At 40.9% G+C, this 21,384-nt stretch overlaps 1 protein-coding gene across 2 annotated transcripts in view; it reads left to right on the plus strand.

Annotated features, from left to right (window-relative positions):
* LOC136863303 (cationic amino acid transporter 2) overlaps window positions 1-21,384 on the plus strand; it is a 282,617-nt gene that overhangs the window by 184,949 nt on the left and 76,284 nt on the right. For both annotated transcript variants that reach the window (XM_067139685.2, XM_068225906.1), the window contains one exon: window positions 7,669-7,824. In XM_067139685.2, coding sequence (XP_066995786.1) covers window positions 7,669-7,824 — 156 coding nt within the window. The remainder of the gene's footprint in view (window positions 1-7,668; window positions 7,825-21,384) is intronic.

Here is a 21,384-nt window from a genome sequence, read left to right on the forward strand (position 1 = left end):
CATAGTCGAAGCAAATCGCCTAAAATTCGCATTAGATTTTTGATTTCTCCTTATCTCTTCTTTTTCTTAAATAAAATGTTTGCTGTTTTCTTATGAATGGTGTTCATTAATGTCAGCCGACGTAATTCATCGTCCAATCTGCGAACTTCTTTTGAGCTAGATTTTAGTTTCTTCTCTGCTTTTATATATACTCTTCTTTTTAGCAATACACCCGTCGCATATGCTAAGGTATGGGTAACCGAAGGCAATGTTGAAATCCCTAAAGAATATTTTCCTCTAAGTCACATAGCTTACCTGAATGCCTGGATGTTTTATTTTGAACACCTACAACATCTTTCCATATGCTTAGATTTTCCGGCTGTAGTGGCTTTGACGACCTTCAAAAGAATTTGTGCTGACGTATACTACTTACAGTGTCAATAATTTGGTGGTGTTGTCCACGTTCCACTCGCATGTTCCTTGGTGCTGAACCTGTGTTTTGCAAGGATTTCACAAGGTACTAAACTTTTTTCCTTGTTATACCATGTATAGCCATAAAGGCCTTGCAGCGTTAATTATAAAAAACTATTTCACAAATTCCGTGTAATCTTCTCTAACTGGACCACGAACCTTGAACTTTTATGTTACTCCATAATGCACAGCAGATTCTGTAGTTTACATGTAGAACAGACATTAATCTACAGACGTACATATTCTGTTTAACGTGTAATTCAGGTACGTTGAATAGTTGTAAGATCTTGTTTCTCCTGTAGGTATCGATGAACCCCTTCTTTCCCTATATGCTCTTTTTCTTGGTCAGTTCATTTCTCTGCAGGGAGCTGCTCCATTCAGAGACGGAGTTGCCCACTAGGAAGTTTAAGTTAATCTCAACAGATAGTGAGAATATCTTTTAGCCGTGCTGAAAGGTTCAGACGGTTGAGGCGCTGGCCTTCTGACCTCAACTTGGCAGGTTCGATCCTGGCTCAGTCCGGTGGTATTTCAAGGTGCTCAAATACGTCAGCCTCGTGTCGCTCGATTTACTTGCATGTAAAATAACTCATGATGGACTAAATTCCGGCACCTGGGCGTCTCCGAAAACCGTAAATGTAGTTGGTGGAACGTAAAGCAATTAACATTATTTCAAAAATTTAATGAGCCATTTCTATCCCTGTACCCTTCATATATCTTAGATTTTAAATAATGAGGGGGGAGGGGGAGGTTGAGGTCTGATTACAGAAATATTAATTTCTCAGAAACCGTTTGACATATAAAGTGAAAATTTCAAATGATATTCTAGGTGCATGAAGGAGCTATTCCAAATGAGTGGAGAGTTGCTATAGTAGCCCCTGTGTATTAAGGAAAGGGTGATAGATATAAAGTTGAAAATTACAGGCCAGTCAGTTTGACATGCATTGCAAGTAATCATTTGGAAAGCATTATTTCTGAATATATTAGATATGTTTACGAAATTAATAACTGGTTCGATAGAAGGCAGTTCGGGTTCAGGAAAGATTATTCTACTGAAGCTCAACTTGCAGGATTCCAGCAAGATATAGCAGATATCCTGGATTCAGGAGGTCAAATGGACTGTATTGTGATTGACCTGTCTAAGGCGTTTGATAGGGTAGATCAATGGAGACTACTGGAAAATGAGTGCAATTGGACTAAACAAAAGTGACTGAATGGGTGTCTTATATTTCTAGAAAATAAAACTGATAGAACTAGAGTAGGCGAATCTCTATCTGACCCTGTAATAATTAAAAGGGGAATTCCTCAAGTCAGTATTATTGGACCTACGTTTTCTTATATATATCAATGATGTGGAAGTGGAATCAGATAAGGCTTTTTGCAGATGTTATTCTGTACAGAGTAATAAATAAGTTACAAGATTGTGAGCAACTGCAAAGTGACCTCGATAATGTTGTGAGATGGACAGAAGGCAATGGTATGACGATAAACGGGGTTAAAAGTCAGATTGTGAGTTTCACAAATAGAAGTCCTCTTCTCAGTTTTAATTACTCCGTTGATGGCGTGAAAGTTCCTTTAGGGGATCATTGTAAGTACCTAGGTCTTAATAGAAGGAAAGATCTTAATTGGGGTAATCACATAAATATGATTGTAAATAAAGGGTACATATCTCTGCACATGGTTATGAGGGTATTTAGGGGTTGTAGTAAGAATTTAAAGGAGAGGGCATATAAGTCTCTGGTAAGACCCCAGGATTACTTGATTCAAGAACTGGAAAAAAACAAATAAAAGCAGCTCGATTTGTTCTGGGCGATTTTCGACAAAAGAGTAGCGTTACAAAAATGTTGCAAAGTTTGGGCTGGGAAGACTTGGGAGAAAGGAGACGAGCTGCTCGACTAAATGGTATGTTGAGAGATGGCGTGGAATGACATCAGTAGAGGGATTCGTTTGAGTGGTTTCTTTAAAAGTAGGAAAGCTCACAATATGAAGATAAAGCTGGAACTCAAGAGGACACATTGGGGCAAATATTCGTTTATAGGAAGAGGAGTTAGTGATTGGAATAACTTACCAAGGGAGATGTTCAATAAATTTCAAATTTCTTTAAGAAAAGGCTAGGAAAACAACAGATAGGGAATCTGCCACCTGGGCGACTGCCCTAAATGCAGATCAGTAGTGATTGATTGTTAAATAACAAAAGGTTTAAAATGTATTAACCCCTCAGGGAGTTAAATGGGGCATAAGATACGAAAACGAAATTACAAATGGCTGCATCCATTTTATATGCTAGGTGTTAAATGTGAAATATTTTTAAACATTCTACCTCTAAGGAGTTAAATGGGTTTAGCTCCGGAAAAGAAATTATTCATCTCTCCAAAACTGTTTGACGTACGAAGTTGCTAATTTTATATGAAGGTAATTCCTTTGTCCTGGAGTCAACTATCCTACTTCAAAATGTTCTTCCGTAAGGGGTTTAGATGGGGTTTAACTTTTAAAATAACAATATTAATTCTTCCGAAACTCTTTCAGGTACGAAATTAAAATGTTACATGAAGGTTGGTCTCCTATGTCCTAGACGTTAAATAGGAAATATTTTAAAACATTCTACCCGTAAAACAAAACATTCATTCATCCATTAATATTCGAGGAAGGAAGTCGCAATTTCCCATATTGATTGTTTTTACGTCCTGAATGTTAAATAAGATAGGCTTTTAGAACATTCCAATTTTATGGGGTTCAAATGACCGTTAGATCCGAAAATAATCATTTCTCCAAAACCATTTGACGTACGAACTAAGTGTATAATACAGGCTTAACCGACAGCGGATTCCCCTAAATTCAAGACTTGAAAGATGACTTACAGTTTAAAACAACAACAAAGCGTGGGTGTCCTGCTAGAATATGATATGTCCCTTAAGGTTATAGCAGAGGCATTTCACCATTAATTATGTTTTCGTAATTATTTTGTCCCGTCTTGTTTTAGAAGTAGAAATGGAAGTTATTTAAAATGTATAGGCTGGATGATTCTGCAGAACTTTAAAACATAATAATGGCCACCATCCTAGAGTAAATAGTAAAGTGTAGGAAGTCGTTTAACTTAAGTATATATACTTCTATTTCCACCAATTCGTATACACATCATATTTCAAGAAAGTAAATCGCTTGTCAATAGGTACGAAGGTAAAATAGCACGGCTCTTGGTTTCTTTGTAGGATTAAATATTATTGGCATAATTCATTATTAAATTCTGCATTAAATGAACTGAATAGAAACAACGCCCCGGCACCTAACGGTGACGTTCAATTGACACATTATCTTTAAAAGTTTACTGTGACTACCCCGCCAATAGCCTAATTTGGAGTGCTCATTTCCCTAATTTAAGGAATTATCTGACCGACCGTAACAGTTTGTTTTTAAAAGGGGGCTTCTTATTTTTGTAGCAACTAAACAGATTAGAAACTTCAGAAACATTGTTAGTTTTAATATACGCACATTAATATACGAAGAAAGGGGGGCGCGATAACTGAGGGTCGATAAAAGTGAAAATGAAAACACGTTTTTGAACAGTGAGTGCACGAGTAAAACTAACACTGAAACAGTTTACATCCATATACCTTGAGTTAAATGGGTTAATTGAGAAACCGGTGGCTTATTACCCGTATACACAGTTTTTCGTGTTCACGGGTAATTAGGAGCACTAGTTGAAATTGAAATGCTTGAGAGAAAATGAAATTTATTGTGTACAAATGTGTTAACATATATACTTGAACTTGATGATGATGAGATTAATGATGACGATGATGATGATGATGATAGTGTAAAGTAGTTATATTTATGTGATATTTCAGGCAAATCGCTATCCCAGACCTCATTGATGATCAAAACTCTACTCTGTGTGGAGATGGTCTATTCTAAAATCTGTTGAAATGGATGTAGAAGAGGATAGAAAATGGGTAGTCTGTTCTGAGGGATGCCATGCCAGTATTATCGAAGTGAATGTACGATCCTTGTGTTCTCTTCAGTTATTAACATTAGGTTGGAGACATCCTTTAATTCGAGCTCTCATAAGCTTTTCCATTTGGCGTTACTTCACCTGCCTGTCAGTAAGGTATTTGGTGAAAAGTCCAAGTAATAAACGAATGTGCCAGTGGCTGATACGGTCTTCTCAAGAGTTATTTCCGAATATCAGCTGTGATTAACTTGCCAATGAAGCAGCTACACGACGTACAGAACTGTATATTGGGTAGCCTGACCACTAAACTAGTAGGCGCAGTAGTTTTGATTGGGAAGTAGCTTACGTAAAAGCATGTCTATAAAATGTTAATACAGGAAGCCTAATGCTCTCTGCACATTACTATAAGACCCGCCAAGTTTTCTAGGAACGTCATGAATATGACTGTTGTAACAGTTTTACTTTTGGCTTTCTCATGGGCCCTTTCTTTCGGCCGTGTTCTCAGATAAAGATGGTTATAAATTCAACCTGGTTTAAAAGAGCAGTTTTAATGCGGTGCTCACCGGGGTAGACCAACCCATTAAAACACTAGCTAATGTAGTGAATATCCTTAGAATCAGAAAATGAACTCTGAAAGGTGCTCAAATACGCCAGCCTTGTAATGGTAGATTTATCGGAACGTGAAAGAACTGCAGGGCCAGAATCCGGCACTTCAGCGTCTTCAAAAACGGTAAAAGTAGTTTGTAGAACGGAAATACGCCTTTTTCTTCTTCGTGGCATTTTACTCATTGTCGTGTGATTAGAGGCGCGCGGCTGTATGCTATCCGGGAGATAGTGGGTTCGCATCCCACTGTCGGCAGCCCTGAAAATGGTTTTCCGTGGTTTCCTCATTTTCACACCAAGCAAATGCTGGGGTTGTACCTTAAGGCCACGGCTGATTCCATCCACTTCTAGGCCTTTCCTGCCCCATCGTCACCATAAGACCTATCTGTCTCGGTGCGACGTAAAGCAAGTTGTAAAAAAAAAGCCTAAAGCATAAGTCTGAGGGAGACGCTTCAGGAGGTTTACTGTCGCGACAAAGAACACCCCTTCTGAGAGCAACATTTTAACGCCACATCCGTCTCTTTACAACTGTTATGGAACGTGATTCCATTATTATTATTATTATTACTATTATTATTATTATTATTATTATTATTATTATTATTATTATTATTATTATTATTATTTTATGTGTAGAATTTCTGGTACTTTAAATGAGGAACTCATCTGATAAGTACCTTGCAAGGTTCTTGATGGTATTTTTCTGTGGCATGTTTTGTAGTTTGTAGAACAAGCATATAGCCTAATCCTAAGTTTGTAGTTTTATGCGACTGTTGATATCTTGACGACTAAACCTCCAGTTTCACATGTATTCCGGTCCACAGAGACGTTCATTTTCATTTCAAAATTTCTGTACCCATTGGTTGGAATTCTGTGTGTGGCTGTCTGTTGTAGTGCGTGTCTTATGTTGCGTGTTAGTGACGATAAGTCGCCATTTTTTTTCAGATTTAAGTGTATGAACAATGGAAGTCCATACTTTTCATTATATCTTAATGTCCTTAGTCTATTGTAACGGACTCTTCACTTCACCGGCAACTACTGTTATGAACCTCGCCACGCACATAACCTTTTTCTACTATTAATATGGACTTACCCTCATCAGGATACACACCGCATTTTCTCTTGAACTGGAACTTACATACTTATGTGAATTTGCACACATCATACCTTGCACGAACTCTGCTCTATCCACCTTTACGATCTACGATAAACTAACTTCCTTTTCGCCGCTTGATGTCATGTGACATCGCCCGCTTTGTCACGCATGCTCCACTAACCTCTGGAATCTTCCAGACATATTTCTCATTATTCCACACTATAAATACCCGGCCTTCCTCTGAATGTGTTGAGATGGACTTTGGCCTGTGTGGAGGGAGGAACCTTTAACGTCATCTTCGTCCTTAGCGACATGTGCCCTGGACTCTCCATTTTTGGGCAGAACTACTTGGTTCAAGATGAGGTATGACAAACTGATAATGTCCTTATTGTAAATACTTCTATGTTGCATTTGGAGCTATTTTATTTACATATTCTAACTGGGAGCAGTGCATTTCCAGGCCGAGATTTCACTTGTATTTTCCATATCTAAGCCTCTATTGACTAACTAGTGACAATTTGCTTTCCAAATGTGCGTGTGGTATATCGGCAACTCTGCGACTCCTATACACACTTGTGCTTAATCAGTGCTTCACCATTTATGTTTTTGCATACTTTGAGACTGTTTCATTATAGTATACAGTGACTTACGCCAGTATGACAACATTAATTTGTGCCTATTCGGGTGATAATTGAAGAGGTGGCAACTTTCATATTACATTTAGACTTTTGCTTAGAAGACTTAATGCTGGTATACTCCAATCTGGTAACTGTGTACATCTTTTTCTTATTCTCGTTGTTCAACATTTCTCTTTATACCGTATTCATCCCTTTCTTGTCCATCCCTTTCCTCTCCTGTCCTATTCTCTTATTTGCTTTCATTCTCTTGGATATTTTATTCTTGGTGTAACAAATTAGTATTACATGTGGTTGGGAAAATTCCGTATTTGTACAGACTTCTATTCATCTAATATTGTAAGAGCTTGATTTAATTCTTCTAATATATCTATTTCCAAATTTTATCTTGGTTTCTCATCTGTTTTCACCCGTCATGTCCCTTATTTCTCCTGCCATTTTCTTTTAATTTTTTTATTATTATCTAGCATAGTTTCCACTGCGCCATCTGTGGTTATTCTGGAATGCTTATTGGAGAACTTTTTTTTTCCACGGCCTCCATTCTCAATTTGGCGTTTTACTCGCTGCGTAAATTTACTGCCTACCGTTTGAAAGTACTCGGTGTCACCGATACTTTGGATTTCCCTCGGCTGGATTTATGAATATATATATATATATCCCCATAAAAGGGGTCACACTATGCAGGGACAATATCCCTTGATTTGAGAGTCTGGCAATATATTGGATCTGAATTCAATGTAACTTGCTAGCGTTTGTGGCCATTAAATGGAGGAACTGGAAGAGATGGGACACATGTTAAAGGAAGGCTGGAGAATTAGAGCCACTGTTTGACAAATACTATTTCTAAACTCTTCCTCTGAAGTTGGTGTAATAAATCACGATTTTCGGTGCTAACCGTTCTCAGTTGTAACTCTGAAATTGTTGCTCTCTTGTTTTAGGAACAGCATCTGTTGCCCGTGGCCTTAGTAACTACATTGACAACCTTATTGGCTGCAAGATGGAGCGGTTTATGACGGAAATAATGCCGATAAATATTGGCTTCTTGTCTCCATATCCTGACTTCCTGGCCTTCGGTATAGTCATGTTGCTGTCAGGTAAGTTTGTCTAGTGCTGTACATGTAGAGATAGGACTTACATTTTTTTTTAAAAGAAACTCGCTATCAATACAAATGTATGTGCGTGTTTGTCCTGAATATTTAAGAGTACATTGTTTGGCATGTTATTTAATAAACATTCCTGAGAGTATGTGTTGAGCCTTGTTCGCACCAGAAGAGTAACAAATTACTACGCACTCTGAAATTACTCTCGGTATGATATTGCAAAAGCCATGGTATAGGAGTCTGTGACTTCTTATTACAGATACCACCACCGCAGGACTGCTTTCGTACGCCCAATTCTCTTCCAGTTCTCAGATGGTGATCGTGTAATTCGAATAGCTACTACTGGAAAGGCGATGTGTATTATTGGAGTTCGAATGAATCATGGTAGTGGGTGCCAGTCCGATGGGAAGTTGTCGATGTATTGAATACATACCCAAGTTCCACGATGTCACGTGTTCCGGCGATACTTCATTGAAAGCATTACGATTCGCCGTGATCAGTGCAGTGACTGACCACAGTTGCTCAATGACCATGACTAACGACGTCTGGTTTGTATTATCGACTGTTAACAGGTCAGCAACACTGAGCCAAATCATAGCCAAGCACGTGCCTATCAGACCAGTGTACATTCACAGAGTTAGGGTAATGAAGGAACCACCAGAGACCCATAGTACAGCACCTCACACGGGCTCTCGAGTTCGCTAATTGGACTGTGGAGGACTAGAAACATACGGCTTGGGCAGTTGTCAACAAGACACCATGCAGCTTTGTAGCAATTCCGTACTGGTATGAAATGTGTTCACATGGCATGGACTGGGTCAACTGATCCGTCAAACCCATTTCATTCAACTGGCCTTCTGCAGTTCTTCATAGACATCATTTCCCCAAAAGGAAGATTAGCCTTCTCATCGGGCTGAGATTGTCCCGGTTTGTTCATTTACCATTGACCTGAATTTAGGGCTGTCGCCCAGGTGGCAGAATCCGTATCAACTGTTTACCTAATATTTTCTTGAATAATTTCAAAGTAGTGGGAAATTTATCGAACATCTCGCTTGGTAAATTTTTCCAATCCCGAATTCCTCTCCCTATAAATTAATATTTCCCCCACTTTTTCCTTCTGGATTCAGACTTTATCTTCATATGTTGATCTATCCTACTTTAAAAGCTCCACAACTGGGCGAGTTGCCCGTGCAGTTAGAGTCGCGTAGCTGTGAGCTTGCATCCGGGAGATAGTGGGTTCGAATCCCACTGTCGGCAGCCCTGAAGATGGTTTTCCGTGGTTTCCCATTTTCACACTAGGGAAATGCTGGGGCTGTACCTTAATTAAGGCCACGGCCGCTTCCTTCCCACTCCTAAGCCTTTCCTATCCCATCGTTGCGATAAGACCTATCTGTGTAATGTAAAGCAAATAGCGAAAAATAAGCTCCGCTAAAGCGTATTCGTCTGCTACTGTCATCTCACGCCATGTCCGACTCGTTGGCTGAACGGTCAGCGTACTGGCCTTCGGTTCAGAGGGTCCCGGGTTCGATTCCCGGCCGGGTCGGGGATTTTAACCTTAATTGGTTAATTCCAATGGCACGGGGGCTGGGTATATTTGTTGTCTTCATCATCATCTCATCCTCATCACAACGCGCAGGTCGCCTACGGGAGTCAAATAGAAAGACCTGCACCTGGCGAGTCGAACCCGTCCTGGGATATCCCGGCACTAAATCCGTACGAAATTTCATTTCATCTCACGCAATCTCTCCGTTAACAGCTCGGAACATACCGCTTAGTCGAGCAGCTAGTCTCATTACTCCCAGATCTTTCCACACCGAAGATTTCGTAACAATTTGCCGGAAGTGACTCAGATCAAATCGTTTTGCTTTTTTACGAATCTTTTCCTGTTCTTGAGTAGAATAACCCTGGTGATGGTCCCCCTACACAGGAACCATACTCTCACCGGGGTATTGCCAGTGACTTACACGCCCTCTCTTTTACACCTTTGCTACAACTCATAAATACACTTATAACTATATGAAGAGGTCTCAAACCCTTATTCACAACTTTATTAATGCAATTACCCCAACGAAGATCTGTTCTTGTATTAACACCCAGATCTTTATAGTTATCTACATGATATATTATTACTCAATAAACACAGTTTATTACCCAGGTACTTCATTTTTTTTAATTTGCTTTACGTCGCACCGACACAGATGTCTTACGGCGACGATGGGGTAGGAAAGGCCTAGGAGTGGGAACGAAGCAGCCGTGGCCTTAATTAATGTACAACCCCAGCATTTTCCCGGTGTGAAAAAGGTAAACCACAAGAAAACCATCTTCGGGGCTGCCGATAGTGGGGTTCGAACTCGCTTTCTCCCGGATACAAACTCACAGCTCCACGCCCCTAACCACACGGCCAACTCACCCGTTCCCCCAGGTACTGACAGTGTTCATCAGGACGTGTTCTCTTGGTTAAACTTACAATCTGAATTTTCACCAACATGCCATTGCCTGCTGTCTATCTCAACTTTATCGAGACCGGGCGAGTTGGCTGAGCGGTTAGAGGCGCACGGCTGTGAGATAGTGGGTTCGAATCCCACTGTCGGCAGCCCTCAAGATGGTTTTCCGTGGTTTCCCATTTTCACACCAGGCAAATGCTGGGGCTGTACCTTAATTAAGGCCACGGCCGCTTCCTTCCAACTCCTAGGCCTTTCCTATCCCATCGTCGCCATAAGACCTATCTGTGTCGGTGCGACATAAAGCCCCTAGCAAAAAACATCTTTATCGAGGTCTTTATGCAATCGTTCACAATCTTCTAACTTACTTATTACTTTATCAGTATAACATGATCCGTCAAAATCCTTAGCTGAAGTTCCACTTCTTTACTCATACCATGTATATACAGGGTGTATCTGAATTATACCGACAAAAAAGCAGATGCTTTTCGTGTTATTTAAAGAACGATGCTGCAATCAGATTGGCGGAGAAAATTTTTCCTTTCGAAAAAATGAGGCTACTTTGTTACTTCCGGGTGCGCGATTCAAATGGACAAACTCCCCATATTTGCTCTGCTAGAACGCTTACCGCAGCCCGCTGCTGTGCTGTGCTTGAGAGAAGGGAGAATGAGGTGATAATGCTCCGCGCGAATTCACTAGTTTCTCGTTCGTTCCGCGCAGTCCCTTCCCAGCCCTGGCAGGCCGTTTTGTCCATTTTGGCTACTAAAACGCTTTTTCAACAACCCAGCTTATAAACATGACATTGTACTGTAAATATTACATCAATAAGTCGCGACTGACTAAAAATCGAAACTAAGACAGCTCCATCTGCTATTTTGTTGGTGACGTCAGCTGTTTTTAAGGACAAGAATCTAAAAGCGCACATCCCCAGTCTAGCTCGAGCAGTCGAGGAGAGAGGTTGCGTAGCGAAGTGCGTGCTGTAATCATGGTTGGCATTGAACAGTACCGGGCCGCTATTGGGAAATGGCAGGCAAGGCAGAAGAAGGAGGTCAGGAATGGATTGGTGACGGACGGATTGAAAATGAGTGAAGCGGTGCTGGTGGTGACAGTGATAGCAGTGTTACTGGTTATTGGGGGGGTGGAAGTGAACCCAGGCCCAAATACCAGTGGAAAATTTAGCGCAGAGGATTTGGCCGCACTCAGGGTGGTTGTAAGTGAAGTGATGCAGGAAAAGTGTCAATGGGATAAGGTGCAGGAAATAAAGGACATGATGGAGGAGCAGAGAAGGGAGATAGGGAACATGAAGAAATGGCTTGAAACGAAGACAGAGGAATCGAGCAGGAGAGTGGTCAATAACGAGAAAGAAATCGAGTTATTGAGAGGGGAAGTGAAGCATCTGAAAGACGAGGTGATGAAGATGAAGAAAGAAGCGGAGGGGTACAGGCAGGAGAGATTGAAAAAAGCCATATTTTTATATGGAATTGAGGAAGGGGCGAGAGAGAGCAAGATTGAGCTGATATTTAAGGTGGTGGAAGCTATACGTGATGTTATGAAGGTAAACTTTAGTGAGGTAGACATTGATGATGTAGAGAGAGTTGGTAGAATCAAAGGTCGGAGGCCAATTAGGGTTACAGTGTTCTCAACCCTAATGGCAGATTCTGTGTTAAGAAACAGCAAGAATTTACAAGGGCGGAAAATAGGGGTGAAAGGAGACATGGGAAGAGAAGGAAGTGAAAACGCGAAGATCTTGAATAGGCACCTTTGGAGAGCGAGGAACCAGGGGCTAAAGGCCCGAATAAGAGGTCTGAGGTTGGAGGTGACGAACGGGCGATGGGTCAGAGTTCATTCAGTTTCTAAGCTAAAGGAAATGGACGAAAACGAGAGGGTTGAGAGTGGTGAGAGGTCAAGGCAAGATGGGAAGAAGAAAGAAGAAAAGAAGAGGAGGAGGGACGTGGCAGGAGAGCAGGGCATCTCGGAAGAGAATGGGCAGTGCAGCCGGGAGACAGAAGACCAAGATAGTGAAGTGGACGGTGAGAGTGGACCGCAAGAAACTGGGAGAGGAGAGTGTAGTGGTGCAGTGAGTAAGAAAGGACAAAGGGAGATGGATTCAGAAGTCCAAAATAGTGAGGGGGAGAGTGGGGGTGAGCAGCAAGAAGAGGTGAGTGCAGGGTGCAGTGGTGTAGCGAAAAAGAAAGGTCAAGAGGAGACAGATCGACAAGAAGGTAAAAAACTTATGAGTAAAGTCAGGAGTAAGAGCTTAAAAGACATATGGGGAAAAGTACGTAAAGGGATGGAGGATACAGAGGGAGAGAGGTCGATAAATACTAGAAGTAAGAATAGAGTGGGAGACCTAGAAGGGAGGGAGGGAAAGTTATAACAATTTTGGAAGATAGGATGTGTGAATATTGAAGGAGTAAGGAGCAAATTAGGAAACAAGAAAGTTAGGGAAGTAATTGAAAGTTTCGATGTGGTGGCACTCTTAGAGACGTGGTTGGAAACAGGGAGGGAGATTACATGGAAGGGGTTTGAGATAAAATATAAATATAGAAGAAAAGAGAGGAATAAGGGACGAGCACCAGGAGGGATGATAGTTCTAATTAGGGAAGAAATTAGTGAAAGAGTAGAGGATATAGAGACCGATATGATGGAAACCATATGGCTGAGATTGAATTTGGGAGAGAGAGAGGGACGGAGGAAGAAAATAAATCTAGCTTTTGTTTACTGTCATCCTAGTAATTCAGAATATGCAAATAAATATTTTTTTGAAGAGTTATTGGTGGATATTGGTAGGATAAGGGGAATGTATCCAGGGGAGGAGGATATGTTGTTATTTGGGGATTGGAACGCGAGAATAGGAGAACAGAGCCCAATTTATAGTAGGGAGGATGGAATGTGTTTGTTAGAAAGCAGAAGGAGTGAGGACAAAATTACAAATAGTTATGGAGAGAAGCTCCTAGAGATGTGTGCTGTGGGAAACTTGTATATTCTGAATGGGTGGATAGAGGGTGACAGGACGGGGAAATTGACATATGTTACGGAGAAAGGGGGTAGTGTGATAGATATGGTTCTGAGCTCGGAAGGGATGATTGAGGAAGTTGTAAGTATGGAAATAGGAGATTGGATTGAGTCACACCATTTCCCGGTGAGGGTTATGCTGAAAAGAGAGGTAGAGAAGCGTACAATGAAGGAAAATGAGACAAAGGATAAACGAGGGAGGGGTTATAATAAGTACAAATGGACAGAGAAGGTAGGCCGGGATTGGAATAGGGTAGTAAAGGAGGAGTTACATCTTCTGAAATATGGGTGGGAAGGGGCGTTAGAAGAGAATGATACTGATAAAGCCTTGGAATTGTTGCTACATCCAATAAAGATGATAGCGCAGAAGGTGAAAGCTAGAAAAGGAAATAAGAAAGAGGGAGAAGAATGGTTTAATAGGGAGTGTGAAGGATTGCGGAGGAGGGTGATGGACGCTTTAGGAGAATATAGAAGGAAAGGTGGAAGCCAAGAAAGGGAGTTTTTCTGTAGATTGAGGAAGGAGTATAAAAAGAAAATTTCTGAGACAAAAAAGACGTGGTTAGAGGAACAAATGGTAGCCATAAATAATGACTGCAAGACTAACAATTTTGAGAGAGTCTGGGATAAGATTAATAGAATTATTAAGGGTGGAAGGAAAATGGAGAGAACGAGTATTGAGGAAGTGCAATGGGTCAGGCACTTCGAGGAATTACTAGGAAAAAAGGGGGGTGATAGATGGAGAGGGTCGGGAGAAGAAGTAATTTGGAGTAATAGGGGAGTGGCAATTTATGACTTGGATAAAGAAATCACAAGAGAGGAAATCCGGGGAGTGATAAGTAGAGCCAGAGCGAAGTCGGCCGGGGGGTGTAATGGTATAAATAATAAGTTTTGGAAGGAAATTAGTAAAAATGAGATAATGATAGAGGGCATGGTGAAACTATTCAATAGGATATTCGAGGGAGGAAATTACCCTAGGGAATGGGAAACAGGAATTATATGCCCTATATACAAGGGAAAGGGTAGTAGGAACGATGTGAACAGTTATAGGGGTATATCTCTGTTGGATTCTCTGAGTAAAATATATACGGGGGTGCTAGCGAACAGAATAAGTGGGTGGGCGGAAGAAAATGGAATTTTGACAGATTACCAAGGGGGATTTAGGAAAAAGAAAAGAACAGTGGATAATATAATGATAGTAAAGACTATTTTAGAAAAGTATAAGAATATGAATAGAAGTACGGTTTATGTAGCAGCAATAGATTTTGAGAAAGCTTTTGATAAGGTAAATAGAGAGGCCCTACGAGAGAAATTAGGTAGGCTAGGGATTTCGGAGAAGATGTTGAGGGCAGTGGAAGGAATATACAGGGACGTCAGGTTTTGTGTAAAATTGGGAGAAGAGAGAATGAGTGGACCATTGGAGTCCAAGGTGGGTTTAAAACAAGGTTGCAAGTTATCGCCCATACTGTTTATTTTATTTATAAACGATATTTTAGAGGGGTTTGGGGCAGGAAATTGGGCTGTACCGGTAATTAATGGTTTGGAAGTGCCAGGACTGATATTTGCGGATGATGTGTTATTGATGACGTTAACTTCAGGGGCGATGAATAGGGCCTTAGAGTCAGTGATGTTATTTGCGAGGAAATGGGGATTGAAAATTAATGGAAATAAGTCTAAAATATTGATAGTACAGGTGAACAAAAGAAGAAAGATGGAAGGGAATTGGGTAATACAGGGAGAAAGATTGGAACAGGTAAGGAAGCTGGAATATCTAGGAGTTATTTTTAATGATAAAGGAACTTGGAGTGACCAGATCAAAAGAATGAAATATAGAGGCTTGGCAGCCTTAGCCTCAGTCAGAAATTTGCTACTCAAGTTCCCGGGGATCAGTTATAAAACACTGAGACTCGTGTTCAGGTCGGTAATAGTGGGGAGGGTATTATACGGAGCAGAAGTTTGGGGGCTGGATGAAAAAAGAGAGGAACTAAGAAAGATTGTTAGTAGTTTTGCTAAGTTAGTGATGGGCTTACCGAGGTGTACAGCAAACGTAGGGGCGGAATTAATGTGTGGGGAGGATTTGGAATCAGAGGGTGTGAAAAGAATAGTTAGATATTGGATGAATTTAAAAAGACAGGAAGGTGGGAGAGTTTTACAGGCTGCATATGTACAGCAATTTAAGAGCATGTATAAGGGGGGATGGTTAGAAAAAATAAAAGGATATTTAGAGAGGATAGGATTAGGGCACCTGTGGGGGGAGGTTTGGTCAAAGACAGAAGTGAGAGGGATGAAAATACTAGAAAGGAGAATTAGGGATATCCATAGGCAGAAATTATTGGGGGAAAGCAGACTAAGAAATTCGCTGATTGTTTTGACGAAAATAGAGGAGATAGCAGGGTTGAATATTAGATACGTTGATAGGTCAAATCGATATGGGATGATGTGGTGGCTTTTAGGTCTGCCAAGGAATAAGGGCTGGTTACAGGGCAGGGATAAGACAAGGTGTGTACTTTGTGGAGATGTGAATGATGAGTTTCACTTGCTAAGAGACTGTGAGGGAACGAGGGGGTTAAGACATAGATTATTGAGTGCCGAGAATCGGGAAGTACTGGGGAGAGGGGATGAGAACGCAATACTGAGATGGATTCTTAAACAATGGGAAAAAGGGGGTGAATTGAACAGGTATTTTTGTGCGACAAAAAAGGCCTGCGAGAGTAAAATGAAGGAGAGTGAGTTAGAGGGTGGGCAGGGGAATAGGGGGGTAGAATAGTTATCTGTATAAGGGAAGGAGATAGTAGGTTAAAATTTTAATGGTTTAGGGTATATAGGGACTGAGTATTTAGTTAGGGGAGTTGGGTAAGAGGACAGGATGGCATGGTCTGTTTGTTTTATGATATGTCAGTAATTGTTATTCATTGTAATTTTATTAGGCTAGGATGGTAACTATTTGTGAAGACTGAAATATGGTAAATAATTTGTGAAGGCTGAGACGTGGTAAGGGTGAAGTGATATATTTATTGTGATATTTGGAGTTGACGCTGATTGGTAAGTCTTACGATATGTCAGTAATTGTTATTCACTGTAAATTTATTAGGTTATGATGGTAATTATTTGTGAAGGCCGAAATGTGACAATGGTGAAGTGGTATATTTATTGTTGATGTATATAAGAGAGAGGATAGCATGATAGTGTGGTATGAGATTGAGAGGTGGTATATGAAGCGATGTGTTGGTATTGAAGGGTAGCTGTATTAGCTTTTGGTTGGGTAGGAGGTTTATTTAATGCTAACTAAGTGAGTGTTAAGAGGGACAAGAGTTTTGGATGGTAGAGATTGGAATGTGGTGTTGGTGAAGAGATGGTATATGAGTGTTTGGTATTTTAAGGTGAAGATGGCCTGGTATCTAGATACGATTAAGGTAAGATGTGTCATATTGCTGAAATGAGGTGTTGGAGAAGTGGTGGTATAAAATGGTCGCAGTTATTGAGGACTATGGTCGAAATATGGTGAGAAGCGGTGTTAAGCGGTGTTATTTTGTAAATCTGAGATGTTGTAAATTTAGATTTAGTGGTGTATTGTGGAAGGTATATGAGGTGGATCTGGAATGGAAATTGTGGATAAGAGGTGGTATCTGAATCCGGGAGTTGGTATGTAGATGGTTTATTTATTGCTGAATTAGTTTAGATTTATCGAAAAAAAAAAATGTGGTGTGGGAGAAGTGTTGGTATAGGCGAAGATGGTTTGGTAATGAGATGGTTTAATTTATTGCTGAAACTTTTGGAGTTGGAGAGATGATTGTATTAAGTGCGGGTTGGTAAATGTAGTGTATGATGGATTGAAGGGCAATTGCGGAATGTTGGTTGTTATGGTTTGGACAGAGAGTAAATTAGAGGACAATGAAGATGACGTATGTGCTGAATCCACAAGGACACGGAATGAGTGGTGGTTGCGATAGCAAATGTAATGCTGAGCATGGCTTGGGTTTTAAAATGAGATCAAGCATGGCTAAATAATGGTCAAGTTGCAACATGAGAGGTAGTAATGCATTGAAATAAAAGTGGTATTTAAGGTAAGTGTGGAGGGAGACCAGTGTTGAAATTTGATTGTAAGTTATTATGATTTTCTGCTGGGTTAGGATTGTGTTATTTATTGTTGTGAACGTGGAGGACTTTTGTTTGTGTTATGGCTGGTTAGAATGTAAGTGCTGACTGTCGATGTTTTGGTATTGATCGGGAGTAGGTCAGGGAAAAGGAATGTGACGAAAGTTGCTGTAGACATAAGGACAAGTGATGAGTTTGCTGGATCCTCGAGCCGAGGACTGCTACAGAATTGTTATCATTTTTGTTATTATTTATTCCTATTATCTCTATTATCATTATTTTATTTTTATGTATTATATTATTATTATCATTATTTTATTATTATTTTTATTATTATTATTTTTTTTTATTATAATTATTAATATTGTGTCTTATTGCTTTGTGAACATGTAATGGGGCGGAAAGCCTGTTTGTTCATAAATAAATACTACTACTACTAAAAGCGCACATCCCTCATTTCCTGATTCAGAGGTAAGGTATCATTCGCAACGTTGATTCGACACTAACTGAAGAAGAAATACGGAGGGAGATTCAGAGTGTTTTCCCAGTCTTCTCCGTGAAACGCTTCACTAAGTAAAGTCACACCAACCGCGATAGAATACCAATTACAGTCTGCTTGATTTCATTTCGAGCACAGCGTTTACCGTCTCATGTGGTGATACTCGGCTACCGGTGTACTGTACAGCCATATGTTCAGCCTGTTATCATGTGACAAAAGTTTACGTTTCGGACATCGAACTCAGTGTCGTTCTTCTACGGTTCGATGCGGCAGATATGCGGGACCACATACAAGTAATACGTGCCTCATGCAATCAGAGCCTTGCTGTGCTAACTAACAAGGCCCACACTGCGCTACAGATGGGAACTGTCCAGTACACAAGCAACAGACATCAGCTAAACACGCCGCAGCTTACTCTAATACAATTCAAGCAGACGTTACTGAATACGAGAACAATCTAGGTTTTCTCAAATAGCTGGTACATTACCATTACCACAGTTCCCACCGTTACCACCAGTGCACCAACATCCTTTTTACTACCGTATCTGCGCCTATTACTATGCAAGATAAGAGACTGTTTCAGGACAACCAGCAGGTATCAGAGCTGAATCCCCCATCCCCGGAAATGTCGTACAACAGCCAGGCAATTATTCCCGCCAGACCTATATCCATGCACAGCTTCCGCCCTCCGCAAGGTCCATACTCCCCACCATCACATCAACTAGCATACATTCCCTAGCACCTTCCTTTAAGTCCGATAACCCATAATCCGTACCCCTCTCAGCCACGTAATAAAACCACGAGATGAACAACTGATTGAGAAAATCATCCGACTCGTTTTGAACGTGATTTGTGAAGCCCGAGCTGCTTCTCCAGGCGCTCTGCAGCTTGATCTCCTTCGTCACATGTTCACGAATCTCCTAAGTGCAATCGATCATGTTAATAACATTTGTTATACTCGTCGTTATGTTCAGTCTCTCTTCATTAGCTAAGGGTTGTTGCTAAATTTAGCGTTAACCAACTGAGACTTTGCATTTCCTATCCTTTCCTTTTGGTGATAAATATTCTACAGTGGAATGCTAGATCGGCCATTGCCGACAAGGAAAGCCGTGAGCATGCTCTCTTCGAACTAAAAGTCTCTATAAAATAATTTCTGAGACATGGCTCCCGCCAGTGAAACACACAGTTCCGCAACTACTTTACTGATCATTCTGATGATAAAGGGGGATTAGCTCTACTTGTTCACCCCTCCCTGAATTATCAGTTTATATCTTTTTTTTACAAGTTCCTTTACGTCGCACCGATACAGATAGGTCTTACGGCGACGATGGGACAGGAAGGGGCTAGGAGTGGGAAGGAAGCGGCCGTGGCCCTAATTAAGGTACAGCCCCAGCATTTTCCTGGTGTGAAAAATGGGGAAACTACGGAAAACCATCTTCAGTGGGGTTCGAACCCACTATTTCCCGAATACTGGATACTGGCCGCACTTAAGCGACTGCAGCTATCGAGCTCGGTAGTTTATATCTTTATCCTGTAATCTACCACCAACGATGTAAGTGATAGCTACCTATATACGTCATCCAAATTTCGAATTCACGTGTCTCTGGATATACTGTAAACCATGCACACGTGTCCTGCCGGACGTATGGAACAGCATTCTGAACAAGCTAACTCCAATATGCGGTGATTTTAACGCCCATAGCCCTGCCTAGGGATGTTTGTATTCAGACAATCGCAGAGTTTATTTGCTGCAAATCATAGAAGCACACTGTCTGATTACCTTGAATGACCGCTCTCCTACTCTGGTACCATCGCCGTACGAACGACCTTCTGCAGTCGATATTAGTATATGTTCTACATCAGTAACTCTGATATCAAATTTGACTACACTTAAGGATCCTATGGGCTCTAACCATTTCCCAATCCTAATCAGTGTACAGCTCACTACTAACAGTCACAAATTATGCTCCCGCACATAAATGGAATATTAACAAAGCTATTTGGATTATTTTTAGTGAACGAATGCAAGAAGACGCCGTAATGATTCCCCTCAATGCAACTGCCCTAGATCGATATCACTGCTTTATGGACGCCATGAATCGCGCTGCTGGTTGATCAGTTCCCCACGCCAAACCTCGTCAAGTAAATGGCTATACTCCGGCAGTCTGGTGGAATCCCGAGTGCTCGCACGCTGTTGCATTCCTGAATTCCATTTTGAATATAAAAGAACATCGGCTTATGTTAAAAGATTTCTGAAGAAACAGAAAAAGAATAGCTGCCAGCAATTTTGCTCCACGTTAAACAAGGATATGGACATTCCTGAAGTGAGGTAGAATAAAACTTTTGCACAGTATTCCCAGATAGATTCACTCCGCCGTCTACTGTCCCTCAGCCAGTAAGCTTCAACTTAGACCGATCAAACCATTTTCTTAACACACCATTCACTTCTCCAGAACGACAGCTTGCAATTAAAATGTTGTCGAATACATCACCTTGTATCGATCAGATAAGGTACCCAATGCTACAACATCTGCCCTTAGCTGCTTTAAAAATGCTTCTCGATATTATTAATGAATTTTGGTCACAACAGGTTGTTAACACCTTCTTGAACTACTCAAATTGTAATACCTATTTTGAAAGCAGAAAAGGAACCGGGTAATCCCCTCTCCTATCGAACGATCGCCCTTTCCTCCTATATAGGCAAGACGTTTGAACGAATGATACAGCACCAACTAGAATGATGGTTGGAAGCACACCATCTCTTCCAAGGTACACAACATGGATTTCGCAAAAATCATGGGACGTATGACTCACGCTATTCTCACCTTGGCTATTCACTCTGCATTCTTAAACAGACAGCACCTCACTGCACTCTTCGTAGATATATCGGCGGCGTACGGCAATGTTCAGATTCCAGTTCTTGTCTACAAGCTTCTGACACTGGGTCTTCCTGCTAATTTCGTTGCGAGCCTCTACAATATGCTACATAAAAGATGGCTATACTTTCAGCATCATCCCATTTTACTCGGACCACGAAGATCCACACGTCGTCTCCCTCCAAGTGCAGTCCACGGTCCAATATTTGTATGCCTTATATGCATGATTTGGAAACTGTTATCCCATCATCGATTATCCAATATGCTGACGATGTCTACTTATATACAATGGCACACTCTTTCGATTCCAGAAAGCATACGTTACATCAGGCAGTACTGGCCTTAGAACATTGGCTCCAGCGAAATGGACTCGAAATATCTTCAAGTAAATCGTCAGTAGTGATATTCACTCGCAAACGACTGTTTCCACCTATTTATAACGTCATCTTAGGACCATACGGCTTCTTATTCAAACCTTCTGTCAAATTCTTGGGCCTTGTATGTGACACGTTTAACATGGGCAACCCATATCAACAAACTTATTTTAACAATAGAGAAATCCAGAAATATACCGCGAACTTCAACACGAACTTGGTGAGGTGCGCACCCTGGTGTTTTATTAATGCTCTAC

This window comes from Anabrus simplex, chromosome 2 (assembly GCF_040414725.1).
Source record: "Anabrus simplex isolate iqAnaSimp1 chromosome 2, ASM4041472v1, whole genome shotgun sequence".
Lineage (NCBI taxonomy): Eukaryota > Metazoa > Arthropoda > Insecta > Orthoptera > Tettigoniidae > Anabrus > Anabrus simplex.